Below are 16,154 nucleotides of genomic sequence, written 5' to 3' on the forward strand. Positions count from 1 at the left end.
ACCATGAGGAGAGAGTCAAATCTGTCTGTTTGGTTATTAGCATTGCTGGTGTTAATGCCAAAGAAAACCACTTACCCATCCCCTCATTTTTAAAACCAAATATCTTGATACACATTTGCAATGGTAAAACAACACCATAATTTAGAGTCCAATCCTGCAAACATCTACTGCTGGCCTACAGTCCACTAATAGGAGTAGTTCCAAGGAATTCCTGGTCCTACAAACAGCACTATAATTTGGTTCCCTCCTCCAAAAAAAACAAAACAAAACAAAAACCACCACAACCACCATCCTTGAAAGAGGTAATAACCGAGTCAATTGTCAGTTTATTTTTAAATTATATCTTTCATCTAAGTAGGAAAATATTTGGTGCCACCAACTGGTGCAGTAAATAGAACTGCTTGAGTAAACCAAACAGGATTTAGCCCACTATATCCTGTTAGCACACTATTAGATAATACTTTCATGTATTGTATGTAATTATTTTGTTAAATTTGTTTACCTTTCTCCATAAAGCTTTGGCTGTCACTTCCATCACTCTCTAGCAAATGTTCTTCTAACATCGTACTATCAATAGAAATGGTATCCAAAGAGACTTGTGATGGACTTCTCTTCATGTTCTTATAAGAAACAGAGAATGCAGGGAGGTTGGACTGGCAGCGATCCTTAGGCTTTCCACTTTTTAATATAAAGATATTAGGAAATTATTACTTAAAATGAAAAGAATTCTAGAAAAGAAATCAAAATCCTCCAACACAGGAACAAAATTAAAGAAACATTGGTATGTAATACAAAATAATTCTGTAATCCTTAGGGCAGTCTTTCCCAAACTTGGAACGCCGCTTGTGTAGGGAAAGCCCCTGGCGGGCCGGGCCGGTTTGGTTACCTGCCCTGTCCGCAGGTTCCGCTGATCGCGGCTCCCACTGGCCTGGAGCCCTATTGGCTTGGAGCAGCGAACCGCGGCCAGTGGGAGCCGCGATCGGCGGAACCTGCAAACGGGGCAGGTAAACAAACCGGCCTGGCCCACCAGGGGCTTTCCCTACACAAGCGGCATTCCAAGTTTGGGAAACACTGCCTTAGGGGGAAAAAAAATAGAGGTAAACAAAGTAGAGCATTCATTCACCGTGCTCTATAAATTATGTTGTAGACATGCATCAATTATTTATATTTTTCACAACTATTTATTCAAGAATATGAAAATACAGTATTCTGTAAACAATTAAATGTTTAGTTAACAGAATGTTCAATTTTTAACCCTAATTTATTGGGGGATTCCACTGTCACTGCATATCTACAGAATTTATTAATGCTTAAAATGATATCTGTTTTGAACTACTAAATTCTCAGTTCTATTATCTATGGCAGGGATCGGCAACCTTTGGCACACAGCCCATCAGGGAAAGCCACTGGCGGGCCGGGCCGGTTTGTTTACCTGCAGCATCAGCAGGTTCAGCTGATCGCAGCTCCCACTGGCCACAGTTCACTGCTCCAGGTCAATGGAGGCTGCGGGAAGCAGCGGCCAGCACATCCCTCGGCCCGCGCCGCTTCCCGCAGCCCCCATTGGCCTGGAGCGGCGAACTGCGGCCAGTGGGAGCTGCAATTGGCTGAATCTGTGGACATTGCAGGTAAACAAACCATCCCGGCCTGCCAGCGGCTTTCCCTGACGGGGTGCGTGCCAAAGATTGCCGATCCCTGATCTCTGGCAATTATTAATTTTATTTGACTTGTACTATCAACTAACTTTTCCTGGGACATAAAGAGTGAACTCACTAATTAAAATATAAAATCTTTTATACCTTAATGTAGACTGGGTTGCAAGCATTCTAACTGTAGACACTTTTTCTTTGTTGATTTCAAGCTCTTCAGATTGCAAGGCTGTTTCTGGTTCTAAGTCTGCCACTTTAACAGGAGAGCCTTCAGTTCCACTTTTCTGATCAGATAACTTATTTGAAAAAATATTTTTGTCATCCTCTTTATCAATGAATAACTCAATACAATCTTCTCTGTTATTTAAAACATTCACCAAATCCCTAGAATACAAGCTACTTTTGTCACTTAATGCTACACAAACTTCTTCTGAATCACTCCTACTAAAAAGTCCACTACAATCATCTTCATTTGTTTTCCCCAAACACGTATCCAATGCATCATCTGAAAATGATATTCCCTTCTGAAAATCCATATCACTATCTGATTTAAAAAGAAGGGGGTCCATCAAAATGACTTCGTTAACCTCGGTGCTCGCGGACTCAGTTACATAATTAATATCCACACTATCAGTCTGTGTTATATCATTAGTTATTAGTTTACTCTCTGATACAAGAGTTTCCTCATTTTCCAAAGGTGAAAGATCTTCTGCCATGAGACTTTCTTCTTCCAAAACTGGAGACTTGCAGGGTTTTGCTTGAGCCACTGGATGGAGCAATAGAGCTATTTCTGCACTTTCAAGTAAGATCCCAATGCAGACATCTGTTTGTTGGGCAGGTTTGCCTGTCACTGCTTCTACATCTTTCCTTAGGTTTTCCAGGAGCAATACAAGGGAGTCATGGAGCAACAATAAGAAATGGAACTGGTAATGATTGATTTGCATGCTCACATGTTTTTGAATATGAACAAGGACATGTACATCTGCATCAGAGGAAGAACTTGCAGATAGAACTCCCGAAGTGCTGTCTGAAGGATGAAGCTTTTGAATGCCATTGGTCAAGGGCTCTGTCTCAGTGCTATAATATTCCCTCAAACGTTTTTTGCGCTGAAGTCTATTAGCTAGGTCACTAGAGTCACTTCTTGGAATGTTAAAAGGTGTCCGATAATAAGAAAAGAGTTCCTTTTGTGACTGTGCAAATCTCGTTGGCTGGCAAACCCAAAGGGAGAGTGGGAATGAATCCACAAAGCTTATTGGTCGGCCTTTCCCACTTTTCATTCCTTCATAATCTATCCAAAATTGGGAAAAATGCACAGCCCAGACATCAGTTGCAGCAGATGTTTTTAGTGTATATTTATTTAGCTTTGGGGTGATATAACCTTTATAAACATCATGCATCTTAGTATCTTGTTCATGAGCATGTCTCTGGAAGATTGGGTGCAGAAGATTAAAACTGTCATGAGATTTGGGAAAGTTGGTGAAAGTTCTACTGAAAAATTCACAATCTTTGAAGTTCTGGAACAAGGCTTCCAGGTCAGAATGTCTACAGTTTGGCGAGTGCCTTGTGTTTGTAGCAATCATTTCAGAACTCTGAATAGAAATTGCACGTGGCTGATCTTTATGGATTTCAGGTTTCTTTTCAGAGGGAATGATAAACTGCAATAGAAAATATATTCATCTAGTTACAAAGTAGATTATAAAGGTACACACAGTTTTAAAGAAAACAATAGTTATGTGAGGTAAAATAAATGAATGAAGTTAAAGTTTTGTAGGATGACATGTACACTAATATAGAACAGGAGAGGCCAGGCTCCTGGTTCTGCAGCTTTTCATCTGGGTTTCCCAAATTTCGACCAAGGCCATGACACACAAATCTGTTCATAAGAAAATTGCCATGAATCTCAATGTCCATGCAATGTCCATGACAGGGCCTCTGGCTTTCCTTTTTTGAAATATGCAGGATGGTTACACTGGGCTGAAGTTTCTAATGCTTTACAAAATCACCTCTGAGCTAACCTAGACAGTTTAATGAAAAATCTGTTCAATTGTTTTAAAGTTAGCTGAACATCTCAGCCTTAATGTTGCATTAACAATTTTTTTTGCTATTATAAAAGTAAATTTATTAGAACTCTTAAACCTTGAAGTATTCCACAGTGTGCTAGAATAATCTTGAATTGCACATCTTTACAGTCCACGTGTAAAAAAGGAAATAATATTTTAGACCCTGATCTTGCATCAGGATCTGCTAACACAGATCCCTGACACCACACATAATCCCAGTGGGATCAATGGGACACCACCTAGGTACAGTAAAAGCTTTGTTATCTGGCCTGTTGGGGTAGTGGGGAGTGCCGGTAAGTGAAAAATTCCGGTTAAGTAAGGGGGAAGGAAATTTGGGTGCAGGAGGGGGCTCAGGACAGGGGGTTGGGGCACGGGGTGCCATATCCGGGTGGCGCTCACCTCGGGTGGCTCCCCACAAGCGATGACATGTCCCCTAGGCCAGGGGTTCTCAACCTTTTTCTTTCTGAGGCCCCCCAACATGCTATAAAAAACCCATGGCGCACCTGTGCCACAATAACTGGTTTTCTACATATAAAAGCCAGGGCCAGTGTTAGGGGGTAGCAAGCAGGGCAACTGCCTGGGGCCCCATACCACAGGGGCCCCACAAAGCTACATTGCTCAGGCTTTGGCTTCAGCCTTGGGTGTTGGGGCTCAGGGCCCTGGACTTCAGCTCCATGTGATGGGGCTTCAGCTTTCAGCCCTGGACCCCAGGAAGTCTAACGCTGGCTCTGCTTGGCGGCCCCCCTGAAACCAGCTTGCGGCCCTCCCAGGGGGCCCCAGACCCCTGGTTGAGAGCCACTGCCCTAGGCGGAGGTGTAGCTAGGCAGCTCTGCGCGCTGCCTCCACCCTGAGCGCTGGCTCCGCAGATCCCATTGGCCAGGAACGGTGGCCAATGAGAACTGTGGGGGCAGCGCCTACAGGCGGAGGCAGCGTGCAGAGCCACTTAGCCACGCTTCCGCCTAGGAGCAGCAGGGACCTGTTGCCGCTTGCGGGGAGCCGCCCGAGGTGAGCGCTGCCCAGATCTGGCCCAACCCCCTGCCCCTAGCCCCCTCCCACACCCAAATTTCCTCCCAGAGCCTGAGTCCTGCACCCCCTCCCACACTCCAAACCCCTCATGGCTGTTCCTCCACCTAGGAGCAGCAGGGACCTGTTGCCGCTTGCGGGGAGCCGCCCGAGGTGAGCGCTGCCCAGATCTGGCCCAACCCCCTGCCCCTAGCCCCCTCCCACACCCAAATTTCCTCCCAGAGCCTGAGTCCTGCACCCCCTCCCACACTCCAAACCCCTCATGGCTGTTCCTCCACCTAGGAGCAGCAGGGACATGTTGCCGCTTCTGGGGAGCCACGTGGAGGCAGGTAGGGAACCTGCCAGCCTGGCGCCACCCAGACTATAAACCAAACTTTCAATGAAGAGCAGAAATGCCGGTTTATAGAGCTTTCCGGCTGGTAAAGTGCCAGATAACACAGCTTTTACTTTATGGATCTTTATGGCTGAATCCATTTGCAACGTTAGGCCTTAGGGAATCATACAGTGGAGCACATAAGTAACTTGTCCTATTATCTTAAATGGAATTACTCATGTGGGTAAAGTTACTCATGTAATTAACTGGATGCTGGGTTACAAATTTGGGATCTAAGTATTCATTACGCCACAAGTACATTTTCATAATCAGTATTTGTGTAACTTACAATATCTATTATTACATATACATATTAAATGCATATTTAGGAAGTTTCATTTAAAGCATCACACTTTCATACTAAGAGCTTGTCTACATGGTGGGGTTATGTACTTTACAGGAGTGTGATTTATAAAGTGCACTAAGGTGTTGCACATTAATTGGTCCGGGTAGACCCTGCTAGTGTGCACTAACGGTTCCCTAGTGCACTTTAATGTAATATTGTTTGAAATAGCAGTATGTTAAAGCGCATTAGCAGGGTCTACATAGAACAATTTAAAGTGCAACACATTAGCATGCTTTAGAAATCACCCCGTGGTAAAGCGCATTACCTCCCCATTCGGATAAGCCTTAAATATTGCAATATCTGTAAAAATGGCAGTTATGGAGTCTGTTTCCCCTTTTCTTTGAGTTTTCCTTGCCATTCACAGGGATAAACTTATTATGCGGTGCCATTTCTGACAATTTAATTGCATTTTGAAATCTTGTTTGTTTCTCAGCTGAAAGCCAACTAAAATGAATTTCAAAAGTGCACAGTCAAACTGATAACTGATCATATCTTTATATCTCAGGAGTTCATCTCTCTAGTACATCAATTTCATAAGGCCTTTACAGCTTCATGATGTGGAGGGGAGTACAGTCTGTAGTATCTTACTACAAAAAAGGAAAAATTCTCACTGTGCATAACAAAACTGCTTAACCTGCACTCTCCCCTCAAGAGCCACAATGCTAAAGGATCACCGTCAAACAGCTGCAGTTCTACAAAGAGCAGGAAAAAGGCATGATCAGACACGTGTCAAGAAGACACTCTTATAACATATGACACCCCTCAAAAAGCTGTAGATCTCACAACTAAAAAATGATGGCAAGTTACTACTGTTATCTGCATATTAGAGGTACAACTGCGCACACAGAGATCTGAACCGTAAGTATGTGATCCAAGCATACTTTCCACTCTCAGCAATGCCAGGATGGCCTGTTGCCAATGGGACGTTTAGCCAAACCTACTGACTACTTTGCATCGAGGGGCTATGTCCAGAAGCAATGGTGGTCTGCTACACCATGTCCTCTGTTCTGCCTCACACATCTTTCCTTAGACCATCATACTCTGTAAGCATATTCTCCTTTTTTCATTACTTGGCTAATAACTCTTTTCAGAGATAAAGAGAATGTATTTTGCTCCAAAAAATCCCCAAATACTCTTTCCATACAGTACCTTTAACATAAGTCCATCCACTCTAACATCAACATGCTCATCAGATTTTGAATTGTCATTTAATTTATACATGGCCATGAACTGATTGAGACTTTGTTTCACATCCAACGCAAATTGATTTAGCCAAAGAATACTTCTTTCATCCAGAGTGAACTGCAGAGCATTCAGTTGCACATAAAGGTTCGGACATGGAACTAAGGAAGAGACAAAACAAAATTACAGCAAACAACATTTATTTTAGCTTAATAATGCAGAGCGATATCTCCTCTACTTTCTGCCATGGAAGAAATGGAAAACCCACTCCTTTGGCCATGGGAAAGGGTAGACTGAAGGAGCCTAAGTGTATCACTCCTAACTCTCTCTGATGTCCCAATCACTGCATGTAAAAACTTAAATTAAAATAGAATAAAAAGGAGGTGGGCACCACAGTTAAAAGAAAATGGCAGGGCCAAAGAAGAGCTTCTGTCCCGAGCATCATCCCCAGGAAGCCTGTTGGGATTTCCTTACATGAGAGAATGTTGAACCCTGTCACATGTTACTAAAATAACTCTAGCAGACCTTTTGTTACATCTTTGGTAGGTCTGCAATAGCTTGATTTCTTTTGTACAGCAGAAGAGTGCAAAAAATGTATATATATTGTAGAATCAGTATTTTATTTCTTGGTAAAAATGTCATGCACATTTTTGTACTTAAAACGTAGTATTTACAAAAATCAATGCAAACATCAGTAAAATGGTGAAGTGTTATGTTCACAAAAGTAATTTTATAATTAATTCAGTGCAAAAAGCTTTTCACCGTTTTTGAATGTCAAACTTGAATCAATATTTCCATTAGGTCTCAAGCTACCATTAGGCTTCGCAAAAGGGAAAATAATGCAAGAGATTTATTTTTCAGAACAAAAACCTTACTAGGATAGTCTTTTCCATCTGGATAGTAGTATTCAGTGAATTCAATATGAATAGCTGACATTTCTGGTGGAAGATAAAGTGACTTTTTATTGCAAGAAATCAGAGTTTTAGGGGAAGAACGACATTGGTCTGCTGTAGAGACCTGCAAAAGACAAATGACAAAATGTTCAGTTTTTTCAATATGTAACTATTTTTGTGAGTCATTAAAAATGCTTGATTCTGCCAGTGGTGCAAGGGATAGTGCAACCTCACAGACGGGATCTGCAACACACTGAGCACTGGCATGGTAACCCCACTGATGTAGATTCCCAACTGCACCCATCACAGAGAGCAATGCATACATGACTATCATGTAATAGAGGCAGTCTGCATACACTCATCTCCAAGAGAGTACACAGAGGCCAGAAGGGGCATGGTGATGGATGGAGTCAGGGCATGGCACTATAGTCCCTGTGCATGTGTGTATGGGAAGCAGCAGGTGCATGCAGCAGACAAGGGGATATCCACAGACAAGAATCAGGCAAGGACCTGTAGGGACCCAGCAGCTTCACCAAGAACACCACGGACCAAAATACAGGCAGGTCTGCCAGAGAAGGGGTTTGCCTGAAAGATGGCCAGCCCCTGGTGTTCCCAGCTCAGCCAGCTGGAGAGGCGACTACAGACAAAATTCCCCTCTCTCTGCACTGTTCTGGAGCCATGTGCACTGCAGCTTGTGCACCATCTCTCCAGGGACAAGCTTTGGATCACATGCTGCTCAGCAGGGTGCTCAGTAAGCTACTGCAGGATTCTTTGGGCTCAGCAACACCCCGAGGTCCACACAGTAGCAGAATCAAGTCCTAGTAGAACGACATCTCTCCACTTGTGCTTTTAACAATATAAATGTTACACAAACTTTACATTAATTGCCTCCAAAGTAAATTATGCAACAATAAAAAAGTGTTACTTTTGGTACATAATTTATCTGGCTCTTCTGATTGCTTAAGATTTGGGTGTGGACTAACTTAAGAAATGTCTGCCAAACTAAAAACGCTCGCATCCAGTGCTTTTGTATGTCAGCTTCCTACCTTCAAAATAGCTTCAAAATAAGTGTTTAAATATAGAATCCTGGTTGGTTTCTGTTTTATTGATTTTGCAGAAGTATAGTTGGAAATTATACACAAGTAAAATTGTATAAACCTCTCTCACCCAGTTCAGATATCTTAAATTTCATACACGTCTGTATTAATACCTATAATAATTCTAAATAATACCATGGCAAAATACAATTTCATAAATACAAAACTTAACTTTCACAAATACATCAACTTAAAATAAGTAGTTTCCTAGCTGTCCTACAAAAACAATGTGAAGTAATAATAGAGAGAGGGCAAAAAGAGAGAGTAAAGCAACTGAAAAGAAGCAAATTAAATTTAAAACTTCTATCAAACTAAGAAACAAACATTTCATAAAATTATGCAATTACTGAAGTGTATAAAAAAATTTAAATTCCAAATGTGAGATTCTGGTAGCAAGCTGCAACCTCCACTCTAACAGGGAGACTAGAGCGGGCATAGCACCCAAAGCCTGGAAAGGGGCAAGGTTAGAGTGGCTGGAAGATGCATTCACGAAGCACACATCTCAGGCCAGGTCTACACTACCGCGGTAGTTCGACAGCTGGCAATCGAACTTCCGGGTTCGATTTATCGCGTCTGGTCTGGACGCGATATATCGATCCCGGAAGCGCTCGCCGTCGACTGCGGTACTCCAGCTCGGCGAGAGGAGTACCGCGGAGTCGACGGGGAGCCTGCCTGCCGCGTGTGGACCGCGTCTGAACCGCGGTAAGTTCGAACTAAGGTATGTCGACTTCAGCTACGTTATTCACGTAGCTGAAGTTGCGTACCTTAGTTCGAATTTGGGGGTTAGTGTAGACCAGGCCTCAGGCATCCTCTGCTGGCAGGATTACTATGGGACTTCAGCTGAAATTTAAAGCCGCCTTCCCAAGCAGAGCACCGCCCCAATACCATTGCCTCCTGGAGATAAGTACTCTTCTGGTGCAGCTGCCCCCTTCCTATGCCTGTGAGAGTGAATCTGGACCTGAGAGAGTAATTAAAACAGCAGCAAATAACAAAAAAAAAAATGAATGTCAAGAAGTTCATTAAAAAGATATCACTTGAAGTAAAATATTAATAATGAAATGTTAAATCAGTTTAAACATTACACCGAAAAATCAATTCAGCATATATTTAAACAGAGAATATGAAACCCTAAAAATGAGAAATCTAAAACTACATGCTAAAACAGTGAATCCCTTGAATACTCCGCATGACACAATGAAAGGATAAGATTCTAAACTACAGCATCTGTAGGTGATGTCTTTATATTACAGCAGATCCCTCGCAGATCCAAAGTCTTACTCTCATTAAATCAATGACAAAAATTCCATTGATATTCATATTTTAATATCAAACAAGAGCAAGCCATAAGAGTCTAGTTCAATAACCGATATAGTCAATGGAGAGAGTCCTATTGACATCAGTGGACTTTGAATCAGGCCCTTAAAAATTATGGCTAATATACATCAGAGGTAAAGCAGTCAAGGGACAAAGCGACCCCAAATTCACCAACTGGGGGGAAAAAAACCATACCTGGTATATATTGAAATCTGCAAGTCTAACAACAACAGGACTAGACATGAGTTTATCCTTTGGTTGTTGGGGAGATACAGAAGAAGCCCTAGAAGTTCCTTTAGGTATCTGGTGTTCCTTGCCTGTAGGAAACAAGAATGGCAAAGTCATTTAAAATAACAACCTAATTTAGGATACACTGTGCCTCCAGTGAACATTAAACGTAAGCAATAAAACTTGTGACCAGAGACAAAGTACCTGTTTGTGTGTTTGGAGGAGAACCATGAGGTGGGGATTTAGTAGAAGTATCTATATTATGATCCTTCACAGCCTGTTTAAGCAATTCAACATTGCTTTTGAACTCATGTAATAATTCCTGGGCCCATCCACTTCTGGTTTTGGTGGCATCACTATAATGCATCCAGTGACTGCAGTTGTCTTCTACAAGAGAGAGACATATGTGGCCCAAAACTAATACAAAGTTTCCATTTGAAATATATTTCTAACTGAAAAAACATTTGAAAACTTTTCAGATTTTCTTCAGAATGTGATCACACTAAATCTTGTGACTATTCGGTAATGTAAATGGCAAGTAATAGCACTAATTGTCAAACTCCTCACTGACCTCAAGAACAGAATTGCTCCTTGACTTGAGCGGTTAGGCAATATTCAGGGCCTTGCTAGACTGTATCCATTAAGAGAAAAGATTGATAATATGAGGCAGGCATTTTTTTAGTGCCATCTACAAAGAATGTACACAAAGTGCTGTTTCCTTGATCACAATTTCCAGCTAAATTCCCTCTAATCTGCACAGCCGCCCAACAGGCTATCAAGTGCCGTACACTTCAGGTGTCCTCCCCCCACTGCTGCGCTGCTCCTGCCCTCTGCCTTGGAGCCCCGGGCCAGCTGCTCCCGGGATCCTCCTGCTTGCTGTGCAGAGCAGGGGGAGGGGCGCTGAAGTCAGGGTGTCCCCCTCCCTTGCACTCCATCTCCATAGAGCAGGGCAGACGGACATGACAGGGCTCAGGACGGAGAGAGCTTGCTGGCAGCTGTTGCTGTGTCTGAACAAGAAGGCTTCAGACTGCTGAGTGCCGGTCTACTTAAAAGAGCAGCATACTTAAAAGGGGCAGTGTGTCTCTCTCTCTGTCACATACACAAACAAACAGTGTGTCCCTCTCTCTCTCTCTCTCTCTCTCTCTCACACACACACTCTTTCACACTCACCTCCCAACACATACTTGGCATGATTGCTGTTGTTACTTGATACTTCTTTCAAAGTATCTTGATTTAGTTTTTTGACTTGTCTATGCATTTCATAATTTTTATTTCTCTCTTACGCTTAAATTTAATTCTTTGAGTAGTGAGTTCTAAAATGCCTAACCTGTCCTGGCTGGAGTAATTATCCCTATGGTAACTTTTAAAAATACATATTATATCTAGGTTTTTTGTTTCTACTGGTGGCGCACATCCGCACATTACCTCAATATGGTGCACATACCAAAATTCATTCCGCACATAGATGGAAAAAAATTAGAGGGAACACTGATTTCCAGCCTGCCTTTCCAACAACTCCTGTGCCCCAAGGAGCACTGTCGCTGCTCCCTCTCAGGGACATGTTCACGACTGCTTCTCTTGTTGTCAGTTTACTCTCTCTTGGCTTGTTCTGGTCCCTTTCTACCTCTGACACACAGCTACAACCTATCAATTGCCCCAACTTCTGGCTTAGCTTTTGCTCAGGACCTGCCATGTTGGTCAATGTCTTGGCTTCTACTGTTTCAGTAGGGGCATTTAATTCCTCTTTCATCTAGCCTGAACGAATGATGCTTCCTGTATCCATTGACTTTAACCAGGTCTGTGACTGATGGCGGCCATTAACACCTTCCAACACAACAGTATCAGTTCTTATCCAGCAGCTTATACTGAATTTCTGTTTTAATATAACTGTAGCTCAGACAGAAATTTTTCAATTTCTTCTCCTCCAAGACAAACAATAGAAAAGAACGGCTTGCCCTAGTCCATGTAAGAAGGTCCACTATATCAAACTGTAGCTAATCCCAAATTTAAAGGTAACTTTTGGCCAAAATTTAACAATGGACATTAAAGAAAAATGATTTTTTAATGTTTAGATTTCTGGAAAAATCTATTAGCCAAAAATGATTTGCAACAAATCCTAGTCTGGAATTTACTACTAGCAAGTCAAGCTTCAATTCTGGTGCCAGTCAATCAATTCTTCCATGATTTAATATGATGGCTGTATGGCAAGCTCATTGCATTTCCATAGGAGCACACTAACAAAATTAAGTGCACTAAAGAAATTCTGGGGAATCTCTGTACCACATTTGTAGAATCAAGTGAGGAATCAACAACAAAAAGTTTGAGAACTGCTCATCTAGTAGATTGTACTTTGCTCTCCCTTAAATTTCAAATTAATACATTCAAATCCTGGTGTCGTCTTTCTTCACATGAAATGGATTACAGTAACTAAACAAAAGAGTTATGCTTTAAATAGCTAGTGTATAAAATTTTGGTTCAGTTCTCAGTATTTTTATTCCATATGTAATGGATATGAATGTACTGAACTGACCTTAAAAGTATATATTTCAAATACTTGTATGTAGAAATATTATTGCCCATGTCTTCTGTACATTTGACTAATTTTTATCTTTAAAACCAAAATACAATTAATAAATATACTAATAAATATTTCACATACCTGCTTTGTGAAAAGGATAGTAGTCCACAGTTAAATGGCTAAAGGAAATCTGCATAGCTCCTCCTGTAATACTTCTGTTTGATTCTGTAAAAGAAGGCAATATTTAGCAATGTAGATGCCTGACCTACATCAGTAAATTTTCACTTTTTCATTACAGTGAATCACCATGGCCAAAAGTATTGGATCAAAAAATGAGGTATCACAAAAATAACTTTGCAGGAGCGTATTCTGGCCTAACTGGCCAGGATGGGCTCCCAATGCCTAAGATAAGGCCAATAAATTTGTAGCTGGAAACTCTGGTGCTACTATCAAGGAAATACTTTTGAAAAATCCTGATTCTTTAATTACTATTAATCTCTTCTATGTTCATTAAATATAAAGCAGCCTGCTATACAATAGAAAAAATGACTATGTGGCTCTTTGGATGTACATTTGTATATAGTTTTATTCTGGTTATTTAACATTAAATAACACAAACATTAATAGACTTCTCAATCTGTCTTCTAATTTACAATAAGTTTGAGGATATAAACAATTTTGGAAAAGGAAATTTTTGTTACCTTTTTCTTTAGAGTGAATATCATCACATATATGCAGGTCCAAATGAGAAATTACTAAGTGATGCGAAGTTTCCTTAACATCAAAATCACTGAACAGTTTTACAATTGCATCATTCTGATCAAGTGCTGCTGAAGCCTGGTGTGTTTTCACTTGCTGAGAGGTGGGTGCAGGGGTGGAACTCTGAAAAAATTAAGTCACATAACTTTAGAGAAACTCTTCCTTAAAGCATGAACTTGAAACATTTTAAGACTGAAATGTAAAAACAATTCTAGGGGGAGATTTTCACTAGCACAAGTAGCAGTTAGGTTCCCAACTCCCTCTGAAAGTCAATGCGAGATAGATGCCCAACTGTTGTATGTGCCCTGGAAAATCTCACCCCTAATTACTGATTAAGGCACTGCATTTCCTGCAAGTACTCAATGCCGGCAACTTCATTTAAACAGCCTTCATAGTAACATCTTTTTATGTTTTTTTTTTTTTTTTCTTATCACGTCTACCACTTATCAGTGCTACTTATGCTTGAGAGCTTGCTCTCTTACAGCACATCTACTACTACCTGATTTTGCAGTCACAGCTGATTGGCCAAATCTTACTCTGTTTGAGAAGGCCCCCAACTCAGCAGGATTTCTGCTGTATGATGGTGAGAGAGGGCGATAAATGAATAATGCAGCTGGTGTACAGAGCGTGTTCCCCAACTCGTCCCTGTGCCAGCCTGCTACATGTCCATGCAGTAAGGTTGGATGGAAGAGCGTGAATGTGGATTTGTCAGTATGCAGATTCACTGGCCATTATTCTTCATTGAGGGACACTTTGGCTACTTCAACCTCAGACCACAGTAGTGGTGTTAGAGAAGTCTCTCTGCTTCTTCATGAACAGCAAAAGAAGGGAAAAAGATTCCAAAGCCCAGCTAGTCTGTCTTGCTATGTATGTTATAGGATGTGGAGGTTTTCAGCATAATACAATATTCTATTTGTGACATCATTATCACTTCCATGGTAACAGATTACGATATCAAATATAGACTTATGATTTCACTCCAAGTTCAAACAAGAGAGGCTAGGTTGCTAGAGGAAAAGCTCGTATTAAAACATAATTTTTCACTAACACTAAAGAGAAATAAAACTGTACCAGTACTTTTCAATTTTGTGTAAGTATCCTCCCTTTCTCTCAAAATTTGCTCTAGTGTGTAAGTCTCTCTTTAAACATATTTTGGAATTCAAAAGCAGAAAATGGTTCCCATTGTAAACACAACACTATACACCACATTTAATCAACCGTTGAAATAAATACAGAAGTCTAAATATTCCATATACATGATTTAATAAATAGAATTTACTTCCTTGTCATGATACTCAGAATTGACAGATCTTACGATAACTTTTAGCATGATTTAAGATGCAAAATCTGATACTCTTGATCAAAAATGAATAACCTAAGAGCTCTCCAAAATAAATTAAACCAACAAATTGTTTATTATGGTGTTTTAGAGTATCTGTATTTACTAAAAAACTTTACTATGTCAACCAATTAGCTTACCTGTGTGGGTTCAGAAGCCAAGCTTTTTCTTTGTTCAGTTGATTTCTCTATTGCTTCGCTAAGAGATTTGGCATATTGTACCATAGCTTTCAACTGGGAATCAGTTAAAACCCATAGCAAATCATCTAGTATTAGAACCAGTTTTGATGCCACTACATTGCAATCCTTTAACTGTTGAATAAATGAAAATGAATTTTAAAAACTAAATGGGAATACTGCATTTGATGCAAGAAATGAGTATTTGAAAAGAAATAAGTTAAAATGCAAAGGACGTGGTACACAAGAAATGTGACACTTTTCCCATAAGATTACATTAATATTTCATTTTAAGAGTGATTTGCCTACTAAGTAAAAATGACTGTAAAATAGTATTATGAAGTTCTATGTTTGTCTCTTAAGGATTTTCATATCAAATATGCTCAATTTACAAATAAAAAGATGCTGTTTTCTAACTGCCTACCCTGCATACTCAACCTAAACCCTGAGAAGTAAAGCTGAATTCTTTCCTCATTACGCATCAACACAAATAAAGGCAATACAGGCCAAATTAGACCATTAGCTAAACCTATATAACCCCATGGTCTTCGCATTTTGCCTGCTCTATTTCTTGTCCATTGCATAGGTCTAACTACTGTAATCAGAGCTTGGTAAACTATTCTGTTGATGATGCTTCCTCAGAAAAATAAGATGAAATATCTTAAATTTATAGAGTGCCATATTTTATGTAGTCCAAGTGCAGAATCTCTGCTGTGTGCCTACCTATACAGAGTGTTTTGTAAAAATAAATGTCAAATACAAAAACAAATGAAAGAATTTATAAACATATCACAGATTCACAAGTTTTCAAATTTACCCTTCTTTTAAGTGTAACCCTGATTTTTGATTGGTTAGTAATCAGTCGAACTGGAGCACTCATTATTTCATGCTGAGAACTCTGGATTGCATCTGCTTCTATTCTGATCATTTGCCAGTTGATCTCTTTAAAAGTTAATACCTAAAACAAAACAAAGCCTGTTAATTTAATATGCCAATTTATTTGCCAGTAAGAACAAGAACATTTCATGGAGTTTTAGTAGCAACAGAAAAGACATGTTCCATTTTCTGACTAAAACTGTTGGTAATTAAAGCTCTGACCCTTCAAGTTAAAAAAAAAGAAAAAGAAAAAAAGAAAAGATATACCCATCTCATAGAACTGGAAGGGACCTTGAAAGGTCATTGAGTCCAGTCCCTCACTAG

The 16,154-nt window shown here is 40.4% G+C and overlaps 1 protein-coding gene across 1 annotated transcript in view; it reads right to left on the minus strand.

The window, feature by feature from the left end:
- BLTP3B (bridge-like lipid transfer protein family member 3B) overlaps window positions 1–16,154 on the minus strand; it is an 85,922-nt gene that overhangs the window by 15,581 nt on the left and 54,187 nt on the right. Inside the window, exons 7-16 of the mRNA XM_065404449.1 lie at window positions 15,772–15,912; window positions 14,919–15,089; window positions 13,382–13,562; window positions 12,822–12,905; window positions 10,367–10,549; window positions 10,130–10,251; window positions 7,506–7,647; window positions 6,598–6,791; window positions 1,797–3,301; window positions 503–678 (exon numbers count right to left, since the gene is read on the minus strand). Coding sequence (XP_065260521.1) covers window positions 503–678; window positions 1,797–3,301; window positions 6,598–6,791; window positions 7,506–7,647; window positions 10,130–10,251; window positions 10,367–10,549; window positions 12,822–12,905; window positions 13,382–13,562; window positions 14,919–15,089; window positions 15,772–15,912 — 2,899 coding nt within the window. The remainder of the gene's footprint in view (window positions 1–502; window positions 679–1,796; window positions 3,302–6,597; window positions 6,792–7,505; window positions 7,648–10,129; window positions 10,252–10,366; window positions 10,550–12,821; window positions 12,906–13,381; window positions 13,563–14,918; window positions 15,090–15,771; window positions 15,913–16,154) is intronic.

This window comes from Emys orbicularis, chromosome 1 (assembly GCF_028017835.1).
Source record: "Emys orbicularis isolate rEmyOrb1 chromosome 1, rEmyOrb1.hap1, whole genome shotgun sequence".
In the NCBI taxonomy this organism is placed as follows: domain Eukaryota; kingdom Metazoa; phylum Chordata; order Testudines; family Emydidae; genus Emys; species Emys orbicularis.